The sequence below is a fragment of the Pleurodeles waltl genome, chromosome 3_1, assembly GCF_031143425.1.
Source record: "Pleurodeles waltl isolate 20211129_DDA chromosome 3_1, aPleWal1.hap1.20221129, whole genome shotgun sequence".
Taxonomy (NCBI): Eukaryota; Metazoa; Chordata; class Amphibia; order Caudata; family Salamandridae; genus Pleurodeles; species Pleurodeles waltl.
Genome location: NC_090440.1, coordinates 1,698,230,366 through 1,698,257,717, shown reverse-complemented (window position 1 = coordinate 1,698,257,717; position 27,352 = coordinate 1,698,230,366). Strand labels below are relative to the sequence as shown.

At 44.5% G+C, this 27,352-nt stretch overlaps 1 protein-coding gene across 8 annotated transcripts in view; it reads left to right on the top strand.

The window, feature by feature from the left end:
* Positions 1-27,352, top strand: part of TRAF3IP1 (TRAF3 interacting protein 1) — a 406,766-nt gene that overhangs the window by 318,022 nt on the left and 61,392 nt on the right. For all 8 annotated transcript variants that reach the window (XM_069225520.1, XM_069225521.1, XM_069225524.1 and 5 more), the window contains one exon: positions 1,714-1,783. In XM_069225520.1, coding sequence (XP_069081621.1) covers positions 1,714-1,783 — 70 coding nt within the window. The remainder of the gene's footprint in view (positions 1-1,713; positions 1,784-27,352) is intronic.

Below are 27,352 nucleotides of genomic sequence, written 5' to 3'. Positions count from 1 at the left end.
GCACAGTCCTAACTTTATTGCACAGGGACAAATTCTCTACCAGAATCCAGAATCTTTGCATCTAACTGCTTGGCTGCTGAGCAGCTAGAGTTGAGAAGAACGCAGATTTCAGCAGTCTTCTTTGCAGTATGAAGAAGAGCGAGAACTCCTTCAACATGTAAGACTTGTGTCCTCAGATGTACTAGATTCTGCAGCTGTGCCAAAAAACAAATTGAATTCCTTCGATATGGGTCTGCATAAATCCCTGCCCTATCTGTTGGCATTAGCTAAGTCAGTATTAAAAGATCCTTCTGTAATAGTCCACTTATCAGCAGTATGAAAGTACTTGGGAAGTCCTGACAAACCACCCTTGTTTTCTGCAAACATATACAACGAATTAATGAGACGATTGTTCCATATGATCACACTAGACAAAAGACGGGCACCACTTTGGGAATTAAAAGTTGTGCTGACAATGCTAATGAAGCACCACTTTGAGCCTCTTTGTAGTGATCATGTTGGGTAGAAGAGTTAGTGAGTTTCAGGCCTTTTCAATTCAAGAGGCATATCCACATTTTAGATAAAGTAGACCTGAGAAAAAATCGAATGTTCATGACAAAAGTTCCATTGTAATTCCATCTTAATTATTAAGATATAATCCTGTCTACTTACTTCCCAAAAACCTACATCCATGGCAGAGAGATATTAGATCTAGACCGAAATAAAATATTTTGTAAACAGACCAACTATTTACAGCATTTAGAAATACGAAGGAAGGAAGTGCCTTATCCAAACAAGGCATTTCTACATGGATTGTTTCCTGCATAGTTGCAGCATGTGCAAGAGAAGTAAGACAACTTCTTGGGAATATTAAAGCACATGCTACAAGAGTAATGGCGACCACTGCAGCAGTATTCGTAAACCTATCCTTGAGAGACATACGCAGAGCAGCAATTTTGAGCTCTATACATTTGTTTGCCAAGCGCTACTACTTATAAATACAATCATGGCCAGAGTTATATGTTGGACAAGTTAATTGAAGAACCAATTCATATAAGGTAAGCTGCTCCCCCCATCCTTTATTTTAAGTGCTTGTTAATCTGTATTCAAACATGAGAATCTGTGAAAGATCCAAAGCTGGAATATAAATAAGCTGTTTACCTATACCTTTAGTTATTCACCGTGATACCTTTCCTAGTTACATGGAACTCACCTTCCTTACTTACTTCAAGAAGCTTATATGAATCTTGTACACATTATGAGCTGGAAGAATTTGGCAGTTGGAACCTCAGGGAAGCGGAGGAGACGTGTCACTCCACCTGTTTAGCTAAAGTTTGAGTGACATAATGATCTGCATGGGATGCATATGCACTGTGTGTCACTGATACTAGCCAACACAGTAGAAGGAGCACTATTCAATTCTGTGTACTGACCATTCCCAGCCTGATGATGAAGAAAATAATCAAATATGTGAATCTATAACTATACCAACATTGGGAAGCTACAGTACAGGTAAATAAATTTCTTTTACAGCATATATCATTCATAGATTAAGATTTATTATAGTATTTTCCCAAACTCCTAAACCGTATTTGGTTATCAACTAACCCACCACACCCCTCTAGAGTAGAGAGCAGCACAACTTCACAAACCTCTATGAAAACTTTGCAAACTTTCCATCAGAGGACTGCATTAAAGGCAAATTTAAATGATGTGTCTTTTTTATTTTGACAGATGAAGGTGAAAAGCCAGCAGCAGTTGTGAATGGTGAAACAGATGAAATTCCACCACATGTCACCCAAAGGTCTACTACCCTTCTTTTGTTGATGCTAGCATCACCTTCTAACTTAGCATGTACATTTTTGTGATTGATGCAAATGTGTCAAAACTTAATATTTAAAACTTTTGAGAGAACACTGCTGTGATTTTGTATATGTAATCTAGGTTTGTGTTGGATATTAACACAAGAATCAAGTAAGAAGTAGAAATCATAGGTATGCAAATTTACCACTATAAGATATTTAATTGTAGTCCTAAACATTTCAATGGTACCTCGTGTGCAGGATCCTAGGATACTTTCCTTACAGGCATTGTTAAATACAGAAATTTAGCACAGCCTATCTGAAGAGTATAGCAATAATTAATTGAGGTTTAGAATTTCTCAGAGGCAAACACATCATCTAGAATTAAGCTTTACTAACTGTTTTGGAAAGAGAAATGGAAAGTAAATGAAGGAAATGGAACTAAAGCACCAATATCCCATCATGTGTTGCAGAGGCAGTTGTTTCAGTTGATTTTATGGGGACTAAGGCTATCAAGGTAAAAGCTGAGCAAGATGAGTTTAGTGAAGATTTCCATAATGGAGAACGATTATGCAGTTTTTGAAGCAGTGTCTGTAATATTAGTGTAGCTTTCTTTAACTAAGAGATTCTGGTGGACTAGGTATCCTCCTACATCTAATCTCCTTCTCAAATATTAAGGATTCTTTTTCCAGAAACAGCAAGTTCTTGGATATTTTGTCCTTTTGAGTAGAGTAAACAGTGAGAGTACTCTCATTGCACGTTTTGAGCTCCTATGTGAAATAGTCGTAGATTGTCTTCTTGGAAGTTCCTCAGGGATAGTCATTTCTATCTCCAAGGGACATCTGCCGGAAACTCTTGATTAAATGCTGCAGTATCAGATCAGAAGTATAACCATAATCATTCATTGGTATTCTTTTACATGAGGGTGAAACGTTATCTGAATCCTTCAATTCTGTTGTAGTCGGGGAATGCCGAGCCGTTAAAGGGTTTCCCAGTGAGTGTATTAGTGTTGAATGCCTTGAGACATCACATATTTCTTTTTCGAAATACACCTGTTTTAAATGTGTCCCCAGTACAAGATAGCCTGATGATTAAGGTCTTTTCGACATCACATAAGTCCCTGATACTCTCTCAGTTTTTTGATGGTGAGCAGGATGCTGGTACAACTTTCCTCGAGCCTCTTGATTGAGAGGGGCATAAGTGATGGCTCATTTCTTTTCATTGCCCTTCTTTCAATATACATCTGTGGAAGTCCTTGGATAAGGAATGGGTGACTGACCGTAGAAGCAGGCCCCCATCTCTTGGCTTTCCATCTGGCTCCGTCTCTGCATCATTGACTCATTTCATCTTCTTGCCTCCCTCAGAGTTTTATGCCCCTGTATCCTTGAGTATGCAATTATATGCTGTACAACAAAATCCACACTCCTCCATATTCATCTGCAACTTGTGACTCTAGAACACAAACCACTCATGGGGAAAACAGTATCCAGCAGTTATGCCTTCAAAAGACTTGAACAAACCACTAGGGGAAGTCTGTATAACCTTAAATAACTTGGGAAAAACTATGCAACTGTACTGTTGGACTGCATGCTTTCAAATAAATGTTAAAAAGAGAGAACATGGGCAAACCGCTGTACAAGAAATAGGGTTCTCTGAAGAGAATGATCAGCCCACAAAGTACTTGGCCTACAATAATAATTTCCTTGTTATTAGACTTGCAAGACTTGCAACAACATAATGGCAAGTAGCAAGAAGGAAATACTGAAGTCATTGCCAATCTAAGGCAGGCTGCGATGTTGGGAGCAGCTGGCTTCTTTAAAGGAACAGTCTCACAATCCAGCTCCGCTCTGTCAGCAGGGCATGAGTGGTTCTTCAGTTTCTCCTTTTTTCCTTGTGATATGCAGGTCTTTGTTGCTTATCGCTGACAGCACATCCATGTGAAATGTTGCATATTGAATTGTGTAAGTTTGCTCATACATTAGTTTTTTATCAAAGCCTGTGCTCTTCTGTCTGTATGACTGTATATTAAATATGGGCTTTTCCTTGCTATCCTTAATATTTTTTACCTATTCCTTCCATTAAGATTCTGCCACTTCTCTGGTTTCTTGGTGCAAAAAGGGGGCAATATCACATCCTATTGCACACACATTTGGAAAACCTCACTGACACTACAACAAGATAAATCTGATGAGACCAGAAATATATTTTATTAGTAGAGCGCACAAAAACAGATTATTGTATCTCAACCAGCTCCTCTGAAAACACTGGATATTTTTCTAGTGAAGGAATTTCCCAATAAAACACGTCCCTACTAAACCTTAGGTGAATGTTTATAATTCTCTCATACACTTCCTAGGGACCTTACAGCTAATAAAGTACTTGCTCTCTCACTGAAAACAAGGATGAACCTGTGCATCCTACCAAGTTTAATTTAATTATTTCTTCACAAAGGCAGTGGATGCCTTGGGCTTCTTCCTCCTCCATCATCGGCCACCTAAGGCTCGTTTTTGGGACTGACTTTTTGTGTACCTTTTAAACACTTATTGACCATGGAGTTGTATTTATTTGAAAATTAACTACTGACATTGATAGACCTCGATCTGAATCTTTAATAGATACGTTTTAGGTAGGAAATATATGCTCACAAAGAAAAAGATGAGCTTCGATTGTTATTGGCAATCTTGCACTTCAGCCAGTGATGGTTACTGCTGCATTGGGCAAGAATGAATGTTGCTTCCACCTCCCCTGCAGGAAAGTCTTGGCTTGACAAAAACTGATACCACAATGCCACTGTCTCAGCAGAAGGGATACATCAACAAATCTACAAAAGAGGGATAATCTGGACTAATTTGCTTTATCCTAAAATGGCAGAGGTTCTTTTGTTGGCTGTCCATGGGAGACGATGTTGCTTTGCAGCAGTTGTAAAACAATAAAGATTAAGCTAACAAAACAGCAATGGAAAAGAATGACTTAGTGTGAATGCGCAGATGTGCATATTTGCACACTCCTTATTTGCATGATAACACCCTGGACGCGTACCGGTTTTTAAGTTTCAGAGGCAAAACTGTTTTTTTTCTTTCTATGCCAAGAAAAATGCACACTGTCTCAATGCAGTCCTAAAGTACTCTCCTTGAAGTGCACTCTCAGAAAGGTTCTTACCAACCTATTCAGTCCTTCAAAGTTTATTAAGCTTGACAATATTCTAAGGGAAACCAGTGTGCCTCAAAAAGTACATGTTTTTAAAGCCTAATAAATGGGTAAAATTGGCTAGATGTTATTTATTTTCATGTTATCTTTGACATTTTATTGTTTTAAGCAGAACTATTAAACCACAGAAATACATCTCTCAATTATAATTTTAGTAACACGTTACTCTTAGTGATGTGTAGTATCAGCGTAATTATGAGGTTCCACCCGTCCTGTGCCCCAAAGAACCGGAAAACATATAGGCCCTGTAAGGAAAAGCCTCCTTGGCATGGTTACCCCCTGACTTTTTGCCTTTGCTGATGCCAAGTTATGATTTGAAAGTGTGCAGGGACCCTGCTAACCAGGCCCCAGCACCAGTGTTCTTTCCCTTAACTGTACCTTTGACTCCACAATCGGCACAACCCTGGCACCCAGGTAAGTCCCTTGTAACTGGTGCCCCTGGTACCAAGGGCCCTGGTGCCAGGGAAGGTCTCTAAGGGCTGCAGCATGTCTTATGCCACCCTGGGGACCCCTCACTCAGCACATGCACACTGCTTGCCAGCTTGTGTGTGCTGGTGGGGAGCAAATGACTAAGTCGACATGGCACTCCCCTCAGAGTGCCATGCCAACCTCACACTGCCTATGGCATAGATAAGTCACCCCTCTAGCAGGCCTTACAGCCCTAAGACAGGGTGCACTATACCACAGGTGAGGGCATAGGTGCATGAGCACTATGTCCCTACAGTGTCTAAGCAAAACCTTAGACAGTGTAAGTGCAGGGTAGCCATAAGAGTATATAGTCTGGGAGTCTGTCATACACGAACTTCACAGCACCATAATGGCTACACTGAAAACTGTGAAGATTGGTATCAAACTTCTCAGCACAATAAATGCACACTGATGCCAGTGTGCACTTTATTGTAAAAATACACCCAGAGGGCATCTTAGAGATGCCCCCTGAAAACATACCCAACTCCAGTGTGGGCTGACTAGTTTTTGCCAGCCTGCCACACACCAGACATGTTGCTGGCCACATGGGGAGAGTACCTTTGTCACTCTGGGTGGAGGTGCTTCTCACCTCCCCCTGCAGGAACTGTAACACCTGGCGGTGAGCCTCCAACGCTCACCCCCTTTGTTGCAGTGCCACAGGGCATCCCAGCTAGTGGAGATGCCCGCCCCTCCGGCCACTGTCCCCACTTTTGGCGGCAAGGCTGGAGGAGATAATGAGAACAAGCATTTGCAATGCAACGGGCCTCGCGTTTGCTCATGTTAGAGCTGATCGCGTTGTAAACTCCTAACCCGACTTTTCATCTATCGGCAAAAGTGCTTTAATGTACGTAACCCGAAAAAGTGAAAATAACTGTGTAGAGCACTCGACTTCTGCCAAGCGAAATCGCGCTTGGAAAATAGAGAAAAAGTAGTCCACGTTCAGACAGAAAATAGCGAGCCTCGCATGTTTTCTGTACTTGGTCGCTGAGCTCGAGGAGGGCTAACCACCGGAAAAGGCATGACGTGGGCATGCCTTCGACTAATGAAAGCAAGCAGATTTTACTAGGCAAGCCCACCAACCAATCAAACACAATGACGTAACGTCGACGCATGCTCGACCCTAAAAACATGGAGGAATCACTCCCCAGTCAGGACAGCCCCTAAGGTGTTCTGAGCTGGGGTGACTCTTACTTTTAGAAATCCTCCATCTTGGAAATGGAGGATTCCCCCAATAGGATTAGGGATGTGCCCCCTCCCCACAGGGAGGAGGCGCAAAGAGGGTGTAGCCACCCTCAGGGCCAGTAGCCATTGGCTACTGCCCTCCCAGACCTAAACACACCCCTAAATTGAGTATTTAAGGGCTCCCAGAACCGAGGAAGATAGATTCCTGCAACCTAAAGAAGAAGGACTGCTGACCTGAAGCCCTGCAGTGAAGACAGAGACGACAACTGATTTGGCCCCAGCCCCACCAGCCTGTCTCCCCACTTCGAAGAAAAACTGCAACAGCGACGCATCCAACAGGGTCCAGCGACCTCTGAAGCCTCAGAGGACTACCCTGCATCTAAAGGACCAAGAAGCTCCCGAGAACAGCGGCCCTGTTCAAGAAACTGCAATTCTTTGCAACAAAGAAGCAACTTTTAAAGACCACACGTTTCCCGCCAGAAGCGTGAGACTTTCCACTCTGCACCCGACGCCCCTGGCTCGACCTGCGGAAAACGAACTCTACAGGGAGTACTGCGACTGCGAGCCCGTGAGTAGCCAGAGTTGACCCCCCTGAGCCCCCCCAGCAACGCCTGCATAGGAGATCCAGAGGCTCCCCCTGACCGCGACTGCCTGCTTCAAGGAACCCGACGCCTGGAAACCACACTGCACCCGCAGCCCCCAGGACCTGAAGGAACCGAACTCCAGTGCAGTAGCGACCCCCAGGCGACCCTCTGCCTAGCCCAAGTGGTGACTACCCCGAGGAGCGCCCCCTGTGCCTGCCTGCATCGTTGAAGAGACCCCCGGGTCTCCCCATTGATTCCTATTGAAAACCTGACGCCTGTTTGCACTCTGCACCCGGCCGCCCCTGTGCCGCTGAGGGTGTACTTTCTGTGCCTGCTTGTGTCCCCCCCCCCTCCCCCCGGTGCCCTACAAAACCCCCCTGGTCTGCCCTCCGAAGTCGCAGGTACTTACCTGCTGGCAGACTGTAACCGGGGCACCCCTATTTCCATTGAAGCCTATGTGTTCTGGGCACCACTTTGACCTCTGCACCTGACCGGCCCTGAGCTGCTGGTGTGGTAACTTTGGGGTTGCCTTGAACCCCCAACGGTGGGCTACCTTGGACCCAACTTTGAACCCTGTAAGTGTTTTACTTACCTGTGAACTTAACATTTACTTACTGTTGATTTTTGCACTGTGTCCACTTTTAAAATAGCTTATTGCCATTTTTGCCAAAACTGTACATGCTATTGTGATAATTCAAAGTTCCTAAAGTACCTAAGTGAAATACCTTTCATTTAAAGTATTGTTTGTGAATCTTGAACCAGTGGTTCTTAAAACAAACTAAGAAAATATATTTTTCTATACAAACACCTATTGGCCTGGAATTGTCTTTGAGTGTGTGTTCCTCATTTATTGCTTGTGTGTGTACAACAAATGCTTAACACTACCCTCTGATAAGCCTACTGCTCGACCACACTACCACAAAGTAGAGCATTAGAATTATCTCTTTTTGCCACTGTCTTACCTCTAAGGGGAACCCTTGGACTCTGTGCACACTATTTCCTTCTTTGAAATAGTATGTACAGAGTCAACTTCCTACAGGCTCTCATTACAACTTTGGCGCCGCCCGCCAAGTTGTAACCGCCGCGGGGCCGCACTTCCGCGGTGGCCATCACAACACCCCGCCGGCCCAGCGGGGATGTCGACGCAGCATGGGAGCCGGCGGCGGTGCGACGGGTGCAGTTGCACCCGTCGCGCTTTTCACTGTCTGCTATGCAGACAGTAAAAAACTCCATGGGGCCGTGGCAGGGGGCCCGCGACTCCCCTTTCCGCCATCCTTTTAATGGCGGTTCCTACCGCCATGAAAAGGCTGGCGGGAGGGGGACTCGTAATCCCCTGGGCAGCACTGCAAGCAGCGCTGCCCTGGAGGATTACAACCGCTTCAGCCGCGGTCGTAATGCACAGGATTGCACCGCCAGCCTGATGGCGGTGCAATCCGACGAAACAGCCCTGGCGGTCTTTGACCGCCAGGGTTGTAATGAGGGCCATTGTCCCATAAAAAGTGTCAACTTTATCCAACGTCTTCTTAGTGATTTAATAAGTCCCTAGTGATGTTTAGCCGATTGTTTTTTTGTTCTTTATTTTTTCCTTCTCCGGTTCCCTTAATGGTATTGGGTTCCAGTAAATTGTAAGAGCAAAAAGAGTGCATAGATAGGGTAGTTAAAGGGGTTGTAATTGAAGATAGTCAGTCATTGGTATCCATATCAGACAACGTTTTTTTTTTCTTTTTTTCATTTGTTAGATTTAGTGTAAGCATTTTCATTGCCAGGTGTGTCCATAGTCTCGATGACTAATGTCAATGCAGAAGTTGATTTCTATTTTATTGCCATTTCCTTCTTGACTGCAAGTGTACATTGGACATTGGTGGAGATAGGTACACTTATTTATCTATCTCTTTATCAATCAGTTTTCTAGAGCGTACAGCTACCCCAGTTGGGTTTTCCAGCGATAGTTGATCTATGTTCAGTCAAACCATTCTTAGAACTCAGAATAGCCAAGTCTTAAGTGATTTTCTAAACAGCGTGTATGAATTGCATAATCACAATTCGACCGGTAAGTTATTCCATAAGTTAGGGCCTAAATAAGCAATGGAACAACTACCTTGTTTTACCCTTTTAATTCTGGGAATGGGAGCCAGATTAGAATCCCTAGAATGCAGTGCTCGCTTAGGGACGTAAGGGTGTACAAGAGAGCGTATATATGCTGGACCAACCCAATGTATGGCTTTTAAATATAACACCATGTCTTGTATTTAATGTGTTGTATAATTGGGAGCCAGTGTAGTTTGCAAAGGTGTTATGAGACTGGTTCGTTATTATCCATTATTATCTTAAGTGTACAATAAAGTGATAGATGGAATGCTTGAATTAATCTCAGCCACTGGTAATTACTCAGGCTGCATTCCAGTCCATCAGTATTTTGCACACCATGCCACCTTAGTTTGGGCCCAGCCATATGCACACCCAGTCCTAGGCTGCTTGTTTTCCAGTTCAGGGAGGACTTAGCCTGGTAGTTCGGCCTGGACTGTTCCCACTTGGACAGGGTCAAGACTGATTTGTATTTGGCTGGGTCCAAACTGCAGAGGCATTGTGTGTAAAATTACAGTGGACTGGGTTGCGTCCCGAGTAATTACCAGTCGCTAAGATTAATTCAAGCATTCCATCCATCACTTTTTATATATTTTAGTATGTTGCCCTAAGTGTGTGGGGTTATGCCCAGTCATGGGTCCCGTGCACACTGTGTCACAGGAACCAAGCTAAACCTGGCTGAAAAGCCCTAACTAGGGCAAAACCAGTGCTGGGTTGCCTGTGCTCTAGTTCCCTGAGGAACTGGCAGTTTGGTCTGAACTGTTCCCATTAAAGCAGGGCCAAGGCTGATTTGCATATGGCTGGGTCCAAATTAAGGTGCATTAGTGTACAAAATATCCCACTGTGATTTATTCCTGGTGTGTTTTGTGGTGGATAAGGTATGTGCATTCTGTGCTAATCTCTCTCTACGGTTAGTCTGTACAACATTATTAGTTTTGCCTTCTCGGGTACAGCATTGGTTGATCACCCGGTTCCCCCTGCATTGCACTCTTCTTTCTGGCCTAATAAGTTTTGCAAGACTACTATTTTTGTTGTCTTTGAGGCAGTCAGGAGGGCTTGTTACCACATTGTATTCAGTAGTTTAGAGTTATGGGGCAATGTTATTTGTTTAGTTTATTAAAGGAAAGACATCTGTCTGTTTGATTGTGCTATTCATTGTTCCATTGAAATACTGCAGTATATTATTTATCCTCCTAATCCTCAAGCTACTTATGTTCCTCCAAAGCACCCCCTGCTTTTGTTGGCAGCTCTGTGGGAATACTGATTTTATTTCACTGGGCCTATAGGGTTCGGTCCGACAGTCCCCATCCACCCACTCTCAGTGCCAACTCTCCGTACTGCTCATTCAACCAAGGCCTCACTTCCTTGTGTGCTTGGCCAGACTCATGTGGCCAAGCTTCGAGTTATCTCGACTGCTTGTAACCGGCATGAGTCTGATTACACCTCTGTCCCTTCTAGATGAGGATTAGAGTATGTTTGTTTTAGGTCCGGAAGATATTTAAGTTGAGGCGAGGGTCTGCTAATGATCTCCAGTGAGGCTAGGCCTCAGGAAGGCTTCCGGCAGTTATTTTAGCCTCCATTGGGGCTGACTGGCTTCTACATTCAGTATCAAATCCCCGGCCTTTGCTGTGGCTGATCATTTCTTGATCTTCATGTCTATAAGTATATCCTGCACAAGGCAGGCTCATGTTCTGCTCCTATCCTTAAACGTCCAGGGCATAAAATTGATATTCAGAAAATTGAAGAACACATTATACCAAGAAGTTTTCAGGTGGCCTCAACAGCAGAGGCAACAAATAGAAGGTTACAAGCTTGGCTGATATCGGCTCTAGACTTTTTTTATTCCTATGAGACTGGCCCACAGCAAGAAACCGCAGGCAGCATCTTGGTTTAATGAAACGTTGACTGCAGCCAAAAAACACTGTAAAGCTTTGGAGCATGCTTTGAGGAAAGCATTTGATCCTTCTCTAAAATCACAATATAGAGCTGCTATTAAGGCATATCATGAACTCATTCAGAAATTGCAGGCAGATTACTTTGGAGATAAAATTTAAAATAGCTGCAATCCTGCAAAATCGATTTTTGCTCTTCTAGATAGCCTTACTAATTCTGGACTTTCATCGAATCATACAGAAGCCTCTAATGATCAGTGTGAGATGTTAGCCAAACATTTTATTGGAAGGTAGATGACATCTATGCAAATTTTGACCTAAATATCATTGAGACCAGCGTTGAGGACTCCACTGTCACCGTCCCGCCTCGGCTAACTTCTTTATATGCTATGTGTTTATCTGAGTTACTCTCTTTATGTAACCAAGTAAAATCAGGCTCGCCTGCAGACCCTCTTAAACCTAATTTATTCTGCAAACTGCAGTACTCGCTGTTGCCTTTCTATCTTAAATTGATTAATCTCTCTTTGATGTCAGCTTCTGTTCCCAGTTCCTGGAAACATGACAAAGCCTTCCTTGGATGCTTCCAACTTAGAAAACTTACGCCCTATCTCCCTATTGCCTTCTTGGTGAAAGTAACAGAGAAATATGTGAATTCCTAACTAAGGTAGTCATTATGAACATGGCGGTAAATGCTGCAGTGTGTTCATGCTGTCGGTCTTTCCATAGACTGCCAGCCCCCTTGAGACCCTGCGGGCTGCATTATGAACATTCTGCTGGGCCGGCAGGCGGACACAGTGTTTCCGCCCGCCGGCCCACCAGAATGCAGGGCCGGGACATTGCTGATGGTTCCACATGGAGGCGTCAGCACTGCCTCAGTGCAGCGGGTTCAGCAGCAGCACCCGTCGCGCAGATCACTGTCCGTAAATCGGGCAGTGACCTGCGCGACAGGGCACTGCACGGGGCCCCTGCCCATGCCAAGAGCCAGGGCCCCCAGAGGGCCCCAGAGCACCCCTTCCGCCAGCCTTTCCCTGGCGGGGAAGCCCACCAGGAAAAGGCTGGGGGAAACAGGGTACATTATCTGGAAGCGCTGCCCTGTCAGATAATGTAATCTGCCATCGTCAGGCTGCCTGTCGGCGGTAACCTGGTGTGGCAGAGGGCCGCCACAGGTGGCCCTCTCTGTGTTAATTATATGGCGGTTGCGGTCTTTTCCACCCCCGCCAGCATGACGGTTGAACCGCCAGGTTCGTAATGAGACCCTATGTTTTTAGAAGTAAATCAGTTCTTATAAAGCTCGCAAAAGGGTTTTAGGCCAGGGCACAGTACAGCGTCTGCCCTCCTTGCTGTCACAAAGCAGCTACGTGGTACGCTTACTTGATCTAAGTGCCGCATTTGACACGGTGTCACACAAAATCTTTCCCCAGCGCCTAAGGGGAATTGGCATAGATGGGTCTACCTCGTTTCTTGCCGAGCATTCCGTTCAGGCCACTGTTCCCTCATATAGATCTCAAACTCACATTCTGCACCATGGCGTGCCTCAGGGTTCTGCATTAAGCCTGACTCTGTTCAACATCTATATTCAACCTTTGGCACAAGTGGTGAAAGCTTTGGGTCTCACGCTGGTGTCATATACAGATGACACTTACCTTGTGCTTTTGTTCTCTGATGATTCTAAGTCTGGCCTGGCCTTTGTTCGGAGAGCTAGACTGGCTGTGACAGAGTGGGTGGACAACACCTGTTTACGTCTAAAGGCCAACAAAACAGAAATCATGGAATTGGGAACAGATGTCCTTCTTTGGGATAGCCACTAGTCGCCCCCTTCTTTGGGGTCTTCGCCTCCATCCAAGACCATAGTTGAAAATCTTGGTGTATGGGTAGAATGCAATTTAACTTTTGAAGCACAGGTGAAAGCAGTAGCAGGTACTTGTTTTGGTCTCTTGCGGAGGCTTAAACCCATTCTTGGCTTGTTTGACCCTGGAATCCATCAGATTATTGTGAAAGCAGCAATTCTATCGCACCTGGACTATTCCAACAACTTATAGCTAGGTGCTAGTAAAGCAGTAACCTGAAGATTCCAGTGTGTTCAAAATGCTGCAGCCAGGCTGCGGTTTTCTCTCCAAAAGCTTCTTGCCTGCCTCATAAACTGCATTGGCTTCTGGTGGAGAAGCTGGTTAAGTTCAAAGCACTGTGCATCGCTCATAAAATCTTATCCTCTCAGGCGCCCCTATTCTGACAAGTATGTTGACCCCATATCCACCGTCTCACCTTTTGCGCTCTGTTAATCTTAAGCTGCCCGCTGTGCTCTGGTTTGAGAGAGCACAAGCCGGTGGTTGTTCGCTCCGTGTAAAAGCTTCTTTGGACTTCCCTCCCTCTTGCTATCAGGGATACCCAGAACCATTTGTCCTTCTGGAAAGCCTTGAAGACCTGACTTTTCTCTTCCTGATGGTTTTAGGTGATCTTTGCTTTTGCCCTCATGCAGTTGGTGTTGTGGGTTTACTGTCTTGAGACGAGCGCCTGGAAGCCCTATTGTCTGGACAGCTATGCGCTTTATAAAACCTTTAACATAACAGACTTGCTGTTCTGCTTACCCTCTTTTAGCCTTGGTAGGGGTCTCTTGAGTTCTTCCCCTGTATTTTTTTATTTTATTACAGTGACAATACTTCAGTATGGGGCCCTCAAGGTTAGGCTCTTAGGAGAGCACGCCTGTAGCGTTTCTGAATCAGCCCGGTGTTGTCCATGCCCCAACTTTTTTATTTAATTTAAAGAAGTAGCCAATTATATTGACGCAGTCACTAATTTAATTTAAAAAATGGCTAGGAACATCTTTTTTTTTAAAAAAGTTAAAGGAATGGAAAAGGATTACATTGTTAGATGATGGCCTGCCACAGATGTAGACTAAAAAGCTGTCATTGTGCATTTAAGTAATGACCCTCTGCCAGTGTCCCATCATGCTCCACAGGTGACATTTAGGTCATTTCTTTTTTTCCTTCTCCTGGTAACAGCACCCTGGCACTTCATTTGTTGTCTATTGACATTTGAAGTGTTTGTAGATAAATGCCTGACAGAAATGTTATTTTTCTCTTCACAAAGTACCATCTTTATTAATGAAGTTTCCTTCTTGTGGGGGAAAACAATTCTACTGTGATCCCCATGACCTCTGTATAGTATGATTACCAGAGAATCATCTCCATAAGGTCTGCTGGTATAGCCAAACAATGTCCAGGCTCATCTTGTTAAACAGGGGCTCGTTCAGACTTCCCAAACTTGCCATTGAAGGTAGGATTGTTGTTTATGTACCTGGTGCCAAGATACCATTCAGCATTGAAGAAGCAGTCAAGGGCAACACTAATGCATTCACTGTTGAAACATTGATCATGTTCATTGTTGAGACATCAGTCAACATTATACTTTTTATCAACGTGGAAAACTTCAGCGTTGTGCAGTTTGGACCTTTCTCAGGAGTGGATCGAAAAGCTGAAAAGTACATAATGAAGATGAACATAGAGCGAGTGAACAGTGAAGTAGGGAACAGAGGAGACATAGCTGGAACTGAACTGAGTCTAGTCTTGAAGATGGACAGAGGGTGGTTGTCGTAAAATGTATGTTGTACTTTTTGTAATGGAAAATAATAAAATAAACTTAATTATAAAAAAAACTGAAAAGGAGGAGACTGGACAAGATTTCGGATTCTAAATACTCCAGAGGATATTTGCCTACCCGCAAATTCATTCCTAAAGTCCACCTTTACGCAAGCCCTCTGAGGACACTTAAGTCTTTGTTCCTGCCTCTTCAGCTACTTAACAAGTGCCTATGGCAATAGCATTGGCAAGTCCTCAGATCCCTCTTCCTCAACCCTGCGGTTTAGAACCTGCTTCTCTTTCTAGGGAAGAATCTCGTTACTTAAGTCCTCAACAAACTTCAAAGACTTCCTCTGGAAGAAACTCTAGGAAATCACATTCCCACCATTCAGGAAATTCCAGAATGAGAGCTAGATCTTGTTTGTCCTTCTTTCATATAGTCTTCTATCAAAAGTTACTTCCATACTCTGTTGGATTCTCCACCTTTGATGATATCTTCCATCAATGACATTGCAGCCTTTATTGAAGTGCTAGTGAGAGGAAATAATAAACTAAACATAAGTATTCTTCCTACACTTACATCTTCATTGATTCTCAAAGCTCTACACCATTGGTCTTTCTCTAGACATCATCTTCTGTTGGTCCCTGGGTTGCTTGGGCTGACTGTAATGAAAATAGATGTTTTTGACCACTGACTTTGAGTTGCACCACTTTGCATATTAGTTGTTCAGTGTTCACCAGTTGCAGATTACATTTTGTATTCAGTTTAGCTGCCTATTGGCTTTATCTTGGCGTTAGACATTGCAGTTGAGCTGTGTTTTTCCACATGGTAAACTAAGCTTGTTTTTTTTGTATTTTCTCTCACCAAACAGTTAGTCACTCAGTTCGTGATAAGAAAGTACATATTTTTTGTTTTCTTCAGTGCAGGGAACAGTTCGGCCTTGGGAGGAGAGCCTTGAAAGGCTGGTCAGTTTTCAGCGTTTTTCTTCCAACTCTGACCTACAGTAGCCAGCATGTTTGAATATTTCCATCTGAGAGGTGGGGCCTTCTAGAAGGCTCTTTCCATGGTTGTTTAAGCTATAAAAGAGGTGGCCCTGCTCACTAGTGAGGGAATTTCCAAGACCTCGTCAGGATTGGACGTCAAATGCCTGACACTTGCCCCGTGAGGGTGGATATCTCTATCTCGCAGTTGAACGGGGTCATCTTCTTGCTGTCATGAGAAAGATGAAGAGCTTGGCAGGCCCTACGGTGATTAATTTTTACTTTATTCTTTGCTTTGCAATTATGCTATAATATGATCACATATATTTGCTGTGTACATTGCAGTTGAGAATCATTTTGCTATATTTTCCTTTCATTGCTGTGACTGTTTTTAAACGTGTGCTTTCGACCTACTAATCTCCTTAATTTTGTAGGAACCTCGTGGTGAAGTAATAATAAATGTCTTCTTTGAACTAAGAAATGCATTTCAGAGATTTTTGTCAGCTCGGTCATTTAGTGAAAGCAAAACAGCTGACCAGGCAATTATTGATAACTCCTGCCATCCCGAATGACTTCAGCAATGCTGCTAAATAAACAAAACCCTCTGGATTCAGTGATTCTGTTGCCACCCAGGAAGCTTGATCCCATTTCATCTGCTTCCACCATCCCACCAGATAAAGAGAACAATCTCATTTATTTAGTGGGAAGGAATATGTGTGGAACTGTTGCAGCTGGAAGAAAACAACTTGCACAATTGCTTCACTGAAATTTATGATTACCCCTGTTGGAATTTCCTTCAGTGGTTCTCGATAAACTTCCTAGAGAAGACAGGCCTTCTAGGAAGCATTCAATAAGGGAATGTTTGTTTCAAACCAAGTAATGAGTGTAGCTGTAGATTCTTCTCACCTGGCAACTCACAGCTACTGCCATGGTTTGGTCCTAAGAGATAGTTCCTGGCTCTGATTAACTGGTGTAAAGCCTGAGGGGTAACAAGACATAATAAACCTTTTCTTTTCTGTCAGTATGCTTTTTGGATTCAATGTGGGTGATGAAATGCACTTTAAAGGTGGTGGGACTAGAAGTGACATAGAGGAAACTTCCATATGAGTCCTCAGAGGATTCAAACCATCTCATTGGCAACAACAACAACAGAAAAATAGCCCTGTTCCCATAAGACATATTTGAAAGCAGGAGGAGGTCACCAGATGCTTGAAGAACAAAGCATTGACTCCATGGTTCCCCACTTTCTGTTACATACTTGGTGGGAGAAGCAGTACAGACTGTCTGCAAGGGTGGCGGAGCATAATGGGAGGCAAATAGGTATTGACATTTGTTCAAAATGAATAATCAAATACTTGCTGGGATTCGAATCTCCCCTTTCGTGTGCTTGTCAAAGAAAATCCTCTCATTAGGAAGTCAACATCTTGCTGGAGAAGATGATGGTAAAGGTGGTGCTTGTCATGAAAAAGGAATGGGAATTTTTTTCTGTTAATTTCTAGTTTGAAAAGGGACTAAAAGAAGAGTTCAGACCCATTCTCCATCTCAGAATGACCATCAAATGGATAAGGAAATAAATCGTCATTGTACTAGATGTACCTACAGTTATACCAGGAGGATTGAATGTGTGCCAAAGATCTTCAAGATGCCTATTTTCACATCCAAGTTACAATGAAGCACCAGGTGTTTCTTAGGTTTCTAGTTTGTAGCAACTATTCTCAGTTCAAGGTCCTTCTGTTTGAACTGAAGTCAGGACCAAGAATATTCTCCAGCTATATGGCAGTGGACCCTGCATGTCTTAAAAAAGAGAAGATTTACCTCTCTTCCGGTGAAGACTATTGACTGATCACGGCTGCAACACTGAAACCAGTTCTAAGGGTTTACCATCTGACCATAGCAATTTATTTACTTATTTCATTTCTATAACACTCTGCTTCTTCCCGAAAAAGCTACCCCAGTGGTAGGGCTGACATTCAAAATGCAGTGGTTAGCAGGGGAGCTTTACGTTGAGGTAAATGATGGGCTACTTTTCATACAGAAACGTTTTTAGCCTCTTGCAGAATGGGAGGAGCTTGAAAAAAGGTGTAAGCGCATTCCAGCGACTAGCTGCCAAGACGGAAAATGAGTGACCCCCTCCATCCAGGCTCAGTTAATTCCATTCTGCACACAAGTTTGAGCTCCTAGACTAGAAAGGTCCTAATTAGTATATATCTTCGGATCTTGTTCCTGAAGACCAGCGCGCCTGTGCCATAAACAGCAGAGTAATTTAAACACCACCCGCTTCCTCACTGATAGCCAGTGAAGCTTGTCCAGAATGGCGGCGGGAGAGTCCCTAACAACGCTACCAAGAATCTGTCATGCAGTGTGTTTTTCATGCTTTGAAGCTTGGAAAACAGGTAATCAGCAATTCCAACATATAGTGAGTTGCCATAATCCAAATGACTGGCTATTAGAGCCTGCACAGTGGTCTTCCTGCTGCTATGGGGCACCCATTTGAAGACCTTCTGGATCATCCTCAATAGGCCAAAGCAGACTCCACAAACTGCATTAACCTGGTTGCTCATAGACAGAGTTTAATCAAAAACCATGTCCATGATTCTAGCAGATTTGACATGTTGGGGCAGTGCCCAGTGACCTGGGCCACCAGGTGTTATTCTAAACTGTGTTTGCTTTTCCATACAAGATGGGTTCTGTTCTGTCCCAATTTAACTTTAGGCAATGTTTTTGCATTTAGCAAATCACCTCCGACGGACAGACCACTAGGGTCTCCTTGCAGGTATCCACATCCTTCCCGACTGAGATTATAAGGTGTATGTCATAAGCATATGATAGGAAATCTGTTCCCCATCCCCTGACAATATTAACCAGAGGAGCCATGTACACATTAAAATGTGTTGGGCTGAGGGGCAAACCTTGAGGAACTCCACAAAGTATGGTTGCCTGCTCAGATATATATATTTGCACATAGCTGCCAAACTATTTCGGAATGTCAAGAGTGTATCCTAATATCGGACATGTGGTTTAGTGAAAAGGCATGCAACATCGTATCAAATGCAGCGTAAAGATCGAGTAAGATGAATGCAGTTGCCTTGCCATCATTGACTATACATCTGATGCTGTCATTACCTGATAACATCGTGATTTCATTGCTGTTACCTGCCCTAAATCCACACTGCGAATGATCAGATAACTGATTGTTTTCAAAATACTTGGTGAGTCACAAATTAGCAAGTTTCTCCAGAATCTTCGCCGGTAAGGGAAGCACTGAGATTGGCCTAAAGATGCTAGATTTGTGATATCAGTCCAAGGTTTCTTCTGTAATGGAAGAAGTAGAAGTTTTTTTCCAGTGCCCAGGGGCTTCTGTCTTGCTCATGGAGCAATTTATGATGTTGATCTAGTGCTGGGCAAGAGTCATTGCAATTAGATTAAAGTCAAAATGTGGACCAGGATTCAGGTGGGAGGTCTGACTTTATCTTGCCCATGATGTCCTGTACTTCCTGCAAAGAACTGTCTCAAAAGCCCCACAACTTGGCCATTCAGCCATCGGAGGACTGCCTTCCCTCAACACCTGAACTGTATAAAGCGGAGGGTCAAACCCTGTGTAAATCATATTAATGTTATAGCAAAAAATGTGCTGAGTTGATTGCATAGTCCGGAGGTTGCAGGGATGGACCTATTAATGGCCACAGGCTGGGCTAACTCCTTCCCAAAGTAAAAATGTTCCCTGGAGGATGATTTGCTGTTATCAAACTTGAGGGTAAGATGGTTCCTTTGTGAAATCTTCAGGGACTTGGAGGATCTTTATGCTATTTTTTAAAATTCGCCACTTCCTGTCAAGCCTCTTGTATCTCTGCTTTTCTTCTTTCAGCTGGGGATGTACCAGGGTGCCGGAGGGCCGTATCTATGAGATTTATTTGTAGAAACGGGGACAATGATGCTCAACACTGACCTCAAGGCTGAGGAGAAATTACTGGCTGCCTCACTCAGAGAAGTGTCTGTAATCTCTCTTAAATAGCCTTCTTAAACGTCTCCTCCTCTAGGCTTTTCCAGTTCCTTTACTTACTTTTTATTTTCTGTAGGCCTTGCAGGGTGGGCTATCTTAAACTGCTTGAGAAAGTTGTCCAACCTTCCCAGGGGTTCAAGCACCAACTCATTCATGAACCGCCTGTTTGTGAATAGAAGTGCAGAGGTATGTCAAGGACATTGATGGGTGCTAGCTTGGTTTACATGTTAACCACAAACAAATCAACACTGGTTCCAGTTTAGCCAGTCAACTACGTAGGTGCTATCCTGGAGACTTCACCTGCTGGAGCATCTCTTTCAGAGGTACAACTGTTAGCTAGTCTGCTTTGAACTCTTTATCCAACAGCACATTAGATATCATCTCTGCTAGGATCAATGACTTCTTTCAGTTTTATTGGTTCCTTGTGCCAGGTGCTGCATGAGATCCCTGCAGCAGTGTCTGGGAGACCAATGATGTGAAGTGGCGGGACACCAGTGAAGACAAACTCACTCTGTCCCAGTCTGCAATCCATTCATTCCATTGGTGGTGCCAAACCCAAAATCATTTGAAAGTGGTTCAGTTTCATTAGTAGATTTCAACACAGACAATCATCACAGATGTCTCCAGTCTGGGATGGAGTGCTTGCCTGGACCATCTTCAGATTCAGTAAATGCCAGCCACATAAACCAACTGAGATTGAAGCAGTCCATCTAGCTCTGGAGTATTTCCATCCATTCTTCAGGATGAAGTCTTCTTGTACAGATGTTCAAACCTGCAATGATGTGCTATCTGAACTAACAATGAGAGATGCATTCTATACATTTCTCTAGAAGCACAGATGATCTGGAAAGGGTTCATATGGTAAGACTTAAAGATCACTCCTCTTCACTTCACAGGTGTGCTGGTGACAGAGGCAGACCGGCTAAGCCAATTGGTCAGAAAAATCACAAGTGAATTCTCTGTAATAGAGTTCTTAAAAGTGTCTTTCACATTTAGAACTTTACACAGTTAAACCCATACACAAATGCAGTAAACAAGAAATGACCAGACGTCTTCTTCAGGTACTGCCATCAAGGGTCAAAAGGCAATGCCCTTTTGATAGACTTGTCAGGAATATTTGAGTAATCGTGTAGTAGGCTGCTGAGCAGACAAAATATACTTCCCAACTTCGCGAGACAGGTTCTGCATCCCAACCTTCCATCGTTGAACTTGGTGGCATGGCCTCTCAACTCCTACAATGTAGGCTTTTTAATTTCTCACAAGACTTCATGGACTTCTCAAAGAAGCAGTGTCCTTCTACTAAAACATCATACACTTTCAAGTGAAAGAGGCTCTGCTTCTGGTGCTTCCAGCTGAACTATAAGACTTCCAGAGCCTCTTCTGCTTCCCCAGACCTCCTCAGATGCACATCGCTGGTGATGGTGATTGGAGGAGACTGTCCCAGTGTGTGGTGGTGACCTCTGGTTTTTACACCATATATTGGGTCCAGACAACCCTTATTAGATAGAGTTACAATGCCCAGATAGCCAGGGCTCTCTAGGGGTAGCTGTGGTGAGCAGCCATGACTTATCTAGTAGGTGCGTGAAGTACTTGCAGTACCATAGTAGTCACACAGTAACTTATCACACATGAAAGGAACCACACAGTGTTGCAAAAATAAAGGTACTTTATTACAGGAACACCAAACTAGATTACTTTAGGCATACCCCCTTATGGAGGTAAGTACACACAAAATATACCCAGGTAAGTATTAGGAAATAGCATAAAATAGCAATAGGCACTATAGTGGGGGCCAAACCATACACTAAAAAAGTGGAATGCGAGAATGTCTCCCCCACCAGAATTTTTGGAGTAGTTAGCCAAGGGCTGGGAGAGTGTGAACCCCAAGAGGTACGTATCTAGAAGATCCCCAGCAACGAGGAGAGGTAAGTTTCCTGGCCATCCCATAGGCTAACATGGGGACTTGTAAATGGAATATTGCAAAAGCAGGACCAGGCTGGTAGAACCCAACAATGAATTCTGGATGAAGAGTGCCTGCAAAAGAAGCGGGACAGAGTCCAGTCGACACACAGGAATGTCTAGGTGGGGCAGGAGGCAGTGCCCAGCGTTCTGTGGGTGAAGAGCCAGGTCAATGGTGATGGATGAAGTCCAGCTGCAGAGCCCAGGAACTGCACAGGAGTCCCTGAAGTCACCTAGGAGCTGTTGTAGATTTGCAGAGCTGAAGAGGACCAGCAAGGTCCTGAGGACTTGACCCATGGAGGGGAGTCCGGGCTGACCCTGAGAAGACAGGAGAGCCAGCAGAAGCAGTTGGCGTCCCCATGAGCAACCCACTGGGAGCAGGCGCAGTAAGTTGCATTGAGGCCCAGTTAAAATAACCTGAAGAGGACTCCCACGTCACTGGAGCAACAGAGAGCAGACTGCCCTTGCAGAGAAGTCAACAAGCTTTGGTTGCTGCAACAGAGGTGGAGCACAGGGGTTCTGTTTTGGAGGAAGAGGCAAGAGCTCACCATCTCCCAAGTTGGACTGGAGGCAGAGAGCACCCAGAGGACCGCTAAGAACCACCACCTGTGTTGGAGAATCTTTGCAAGTCTAGAGGACAGCAGATCCCAGCAGCTGGATGTTGTTGCATTAGGTGTCTGTAGATGAAGGGGAGTGACTCCTTCACTCCAAAGGAGATTCCTTCTTGCTTCTTTGGTGCAGCTGAGTCTTGCCTACCCCATAGGATGCACAGCCATGGAAACATTGCAAGTTGCTGACAGAAGCCACGGAAACAATATTGCAAGGAGAGGTCGTCTCGGTGTTGCAGTCTTGTTCAGTTCATGTGAAGTCCAGCAGCCATTGCGGTGGCCAGGAGCAGAGGAGGTCTTTGCAGAGGAATCCTGGTGGAATCTTGCGCAATGAATTTAGGGACCCACCCGCAAGTCCCTAAATAGCCCAAAAAGGGGCTTTGTCACTCTGCAAGGTGTGACCACCTATTAGAGGGGGTCACTGACGTAGGCTATGTACCCTGACCAGTCAGATCCTCCCAGGGGCCTCTGCACATCTTAATTTCAAGACGGCAGAACCAAGTGGCCACTTGGATGAGCTCTGGGCGCCACCCCTGGGGTGGTGATGGACATGGGCGTGGTCGCTCCCCTTTCCTTTGTCCAGTTTCGTGCCACAGCAGGGACCGGGGGTCCCTGAAATGGTGCAAACCAGATTATGCAAGAAGGGCACCAAATGTGCCCATCAAAGCAAACCGGTGGCATGGGGAGGCTACCCCTTCCCACCCCTGTAGCACCTATTTCCAAAAGGAGAGTAGGTTTCATCCCTCTCCCACAGGAAATCCTTTGTTCTGCCTTTCCCTGTTTGAGCTGGTCAAGCAGCAGGAGTGCAGAATCATTTCTGAGGGGCTGCAGCAGCATGGGATACTCGCAGACCCTGAAAGACTGGTAGGAGCAGTATTGGAGGGGTCCTCTGAGAAACCCCCAGACTGCATGGAATCATGCCACCACTACTGGCACCAGAATTGGGGTATGATTCTGACATGTTTGATAGCAACCATGCCTAGTTTCGGAGTTACCATTATGTAGCTGGATAACATGTAGTGACTTGTAGCCATTACATAGCTAAAATGGCTTCTCTGCGCTCACGAAGTCCAAGGGATTGCAAATGGAGTTCGTAGGGGCACCTCTGCTAATGCAGGGGTACCCCCACACAAGGACCTGCACACAGCCCTTCGGGCTGAAAGGGCCTACCATAGGGGTGACTTACAGTGACCTGGTATAGTGACCAGCAGTGATATGGTGCATGCACCTTTTCATGCAGCCTGCAAATGGCAGTCCTGCAGACATAGTTTGCATGGACTCACGTGGGTGGCATAGTACATGCTGCAGCCCATGGGGACCCCTGGTGTACCAATGCCCTGGGTACCTAGGTACTATATACTAGGGACTTACAGGGGTACACCAGTATGCCAATTGTGGGATGTAAGAAGTACCAAAGCAACTCAATTTGCAGGCAAGGGCACAATCACTGGGGTCCTGGTTAGCAGGATCCCAGTGAAAACAGTCTAAGCACACTGACATGAGGCAACAAGTGGGGGTAACCATGCCAGAAAGAGGGGACTCTAAAAGTGGTGATTCTAAATGGCATACATACTGTCCTCAGATCTCTTATTCATCCTTGAAAGGATCTCAGGCTTTCCAAGTAGATGCTGGAGTCACCTTTGATGAGACCAGCTAGTGAAAAATCTGAACTTTTAAGCCATACTGTATTCTGATGCCTCTGTTATTTTTTAAACAATCCTTCATAATAGACATGTTTAGGTCTGGCTGATTTTATTTTTGTTTCTGGGCTAAACAAAGTCCACAATACATACCTTTCTCATTCTCTTTCCTTTATAACGTGTAGAGATGGACTTAAAGAAAATGACATCTGTACAGCAGATTTGCTAGTAGTGTCAGCCACCATTAAAATCACTACAGCTTCTTGGGCACTACGTCCATAGCTCATGCAAAGAAAAGAATAAGGAAGATTGACTCCAAGGGAGGTACATTTAACCTTTGTCAGCCATGTCTGTGACCCCAGCTAACATGCCTGCTTTCTTAGAGTGCTACATCAGCTCGCTGTGGAATTCAGTGAAGAGATTGGCATACTTTCTTGCCCAGGAGCATATGGAAGTATTCAGTGAGATCTTAAAGGAAGGAATTGTCTCCTCTCATCCAACTGTCAGTGCAGCAAAAGATTCAGCGCAACTGGTGTCTTAAGGATACGGTCATTATCACCCAATCTAGAGATTCTGGCTTAATTTAACATCAGACTGTACAGTGCCCTTTACAGGTTCTTCCCTATTCAGTACTCACCCAGGTAAAGATTGTGGTATGTACAATGATGTTGAAACTTTAAAGTCATTAGGTCTTTAGTAGCACAGTGAGCTCCTGAAAATTCATCCTAAGAGGTGTGGTATAAGCCAATAGCCTTTCTAGATTTCTTGTTGCAAAAGGCAATAGAAATGCTCACAACTGCTTTAGCATTTATGGCCATTTTTCAGTTGAAAGCCTCCCCCTCACCTTCTACCTGGTCAGGGGCTCCTAGAAACTTTGCACTGCTTTAGGAGAGCCACACCAAAGCAGTGACTCCTGCCACCGCCGCTCCATCACCATTTCCTTTTGTGGCAGAGGATAATAAGAGAGAGAGGTGGTCATTATGACCCTGGCGGTATTACAACCGCAGGGCCAAAACGACGGGAGCACCACCAACAGGCTGGCGGTGCCTCCCGGCGTATTTTGACCGTGGCGGTAGCGGCGCGGTCGCACCGCCGGGGCCGGCAGTTTTCAGCCACAATGGCCCCGGCGGATGTAATCCGCCAGGGCAGCGCTACTTGCAGGAAAAGGCTGGTGGTACGGGGAGTTGTGGGGCCCCTGTGGGCCCCTGCACTGCCCATGCCACTGGCATGGGCAGTGCAGGGGCCCCCTGACAGGGCCCCATACGGCTTTTCACTGTCTGCTGTGCAGACAGTGAAAAGCACGACTGGTGCAACTGCACCCGTCGCACGGCCGCAACACCGCCGGCTCCATTTGGAGCCGGCTCCTATGTTGCGCCCGTGATCCCCGCTGGGCCGGCGGGCGGAAACCAGGTTTCCGCACACCGGCCCAGCGGGGATCTCCAAATGGCCACGGCGGGGGTGCGGACGCATGGCGGTCAGATCTTGGTGGGCGGCTGATGCCGCCCGCCAAGGTCGTAATGACCCCCAGAGTGTTTCTTAGCACTGTGCAGAATGGAGCCAAAATAGTATTCTGCAGCTGTCTATCCCACATACTTACAAGGCTGTGAAGAACAAGGGCCTGATTTAGATCTCGGCGGAATGGTTACTGGTCAGCTGAAATATAAATCTTATTATATCCCATTATATCCAGCGGACTGGTTATCCATCACCGATGTGATGGAGTAGCTCATCCGCCAAGATCTAAATCTGGCCTCATTTATTCTACATTTGGGCTGATTAGGAAAGTGCAACCTCTTTTACAGGTGTTTTAGATCACTAAAATGCCAGTGGAACAAGGTGTCTTAGTCAAGAGGAACACTATTCTGGAGTATCATGCTATCTTAAGTATCAAAGGAGCAAACAAACTGGTGCAGTTGGGAAAATCAGGCTAATTGCAGTTCATGTGGCTTGCCTCCGTTGGATTAGGGTGACTGGATTTGCCCTACTGGGAAAAAAACACAAAAATTACGAAGATTAAGAATGAGGGAGGCATCAAAACTTGCAAAGTCATATCTACTCGTAATCATTCTGCAAATGCATCGTAGAGTTGCAACCTTGCTTTTTTTGCAGAAATTCCTTTGGACAATTATTCGCTCAGTGCTGACTCACTTTACCATGCACTGCAAAGCCTTCAGGCGTTTGGCAGCCTCCCTCAATATTTGGGCCTCCAGCTTGATGCAAACATATCAATATCCATTGCTGTTCAAATCTTCCCTTTCTTAGTAGCAATGCTGGATGCCAGGATCCAAGCTTGTTTTGTTCAGAGAATTCCCTTCTGTTCAGCAAAAGTGTAATCGTCCGAGAATAACTCTTTAGCCACTACTTAGGCAACACTTCTCTCTTTTTCTTGTTTTGACTACCCGATTCTCTTATTCGGTGTCTGATCTCTTCAGAAGTGTCTGGAAGAGCAGGGGTCTCAGACTGCAGGTAATTGTGTCATCCAAATTCTTTTCAGCAGCGTTGACATGCAAACCCCAGAATGTTGGTGCAAGAGGAAGAACATGCTCCACGTAATCCACTTTCAGAAATATCCCCTGGCAAAAAACATTGTAATGGGTCCTTCAATTCAAAAGGGGGGAACCCATCTATGTGGCCTCTCAGCTGAGGGAAATGGTCCAGTTTGAAGTAAAATTTAAACATCAGTTTGCTGAACCTGAAGGCAGTCCTCTTTGCTCGAAAATTCTTCTTCAAGGGTATCTCAAACAGTTTAATAAAGATTGTATAGTTTCATACTCCTACAGCATCATCTTCCAGATATACCCAGTATATCTTTACTTGCGGAGAAGCCATTTGTGATGTTGTTATATTCGTGCTACAAAAATCAAATCGCATCAACATAGTTTACACAGCAGTGACCTTTTAAGCCTCTTTGGTTTCACCTGCAACATCATAAGAAATGGAATGAAGGTGAAAAGGGAGCAAGTAACACAAAACTTGAAAATACATGTAGATTCTTTTTGCCCTATTTTATAGTCAAAAGCTCTATTTTTAAATGAGCATGGACAGTGAATTTGGACCGAAGTGTAAAACAGTTGGAGTGCTCAAAACAGAACAAGACGTGTCAAATTTGTTATGCTTTATCTGCATAGTTATGAAGAAGTCATTTTTGTTGCACATTTTTCTTGATGACATAAAATTATTTTACATTTAATCTGTCACAGATTTTTGTTATTCAAAGTTTTCAGAAACAAAAAATCAGAAGTTGGCAAATACTGAAGGTCATTTGAATAACTCTTACTCTAACCTGATTGCATCCCTCAGAGATGTGGTGAAACCCATCACAGAAAAGAAATACACACATCAAAATACAGGCAAGGTATGCTTGTCTTGACATTTTTCCAATATATTATA